General features: G+C 27.6%; 1 protein-coding gene across 1 annotated transcript in view; it reads right to left on the bottom strand.

The window, feature by feature from the left end:
* Positions 1-474, bottom strand: part of LOC107644462 (inositol oxygenase 2-like) — a 3,042-nt gene that overhangs the window by 762 nt on the left and 1,806 nt on the right. The window contains exons 4-5 of the mRNA XM_021103002.1: positions 302-405; positions 49-210 (exon numbers count right to left, since the gene is read on the bottom strand). Coding sequence (XP_020958661.1) covers positions 49-210; positions 302-405 — 266 coding nt within the window. The remainder of the gene's footprint in view (positions 1-48; positions 211-301; positions 406-474) is intronic.

Genomic DNA, 474 nt, shown 5'->3' on the forward strand with positions numbered 1-474 from the left:
ATTTTTTAAAAATTTGAAAAGAAGTTTAGTTTTTTTTTTTTTTTTTTTAAATTCATGCATATTTAATTTGTTGGACTCATCACTCACCAAATACATGTATTCATCATGTCCCCAAGACATGATAACATTGTCTAATCCACATCCTTCGGTATAAATCCCATTTTTAGTGTTATAAGCAGGGTTGTTGTTATCTGGATTGTTCTTAAAATACTGCATATAGAGAAGAAAATATTGTGAGCTGACTAATAATATTGTTCTTAATAATTTTCTTGTGTGTTGAGAAAATTAAATAAGATTTTACCTTGTGGTGAGTGTTTGCTTCATCAAAAGCACAGCCAAGAGGAAATGAATCTCCTGCAATAATAAATATCATTTTTTTTGTGTTAGTAAATAGTTCGTTAAAGTCTATTGTTGGGTCCTTTTTTCAGGGAATTTAAAAAAAAAAAAAAGTATTTGAATGGGTTTTTATGTATG

The sequence above is a fragment of the Arachis ipaensis genome, chromosome B05 (assembly GCF_000816755.2).
Source record: "Arachis ipaensis cultivar K30076 chromosome B05, Araip1.1, whole genome shotgun sequence".
Taxonomy (NCBI): domain Eukaryota; kingdom Viridiplantae; phylum Streptophyta; class Magnoliopsida; order Fabales; family Fabaceae; genus Arachis; species Arachis ipaensis.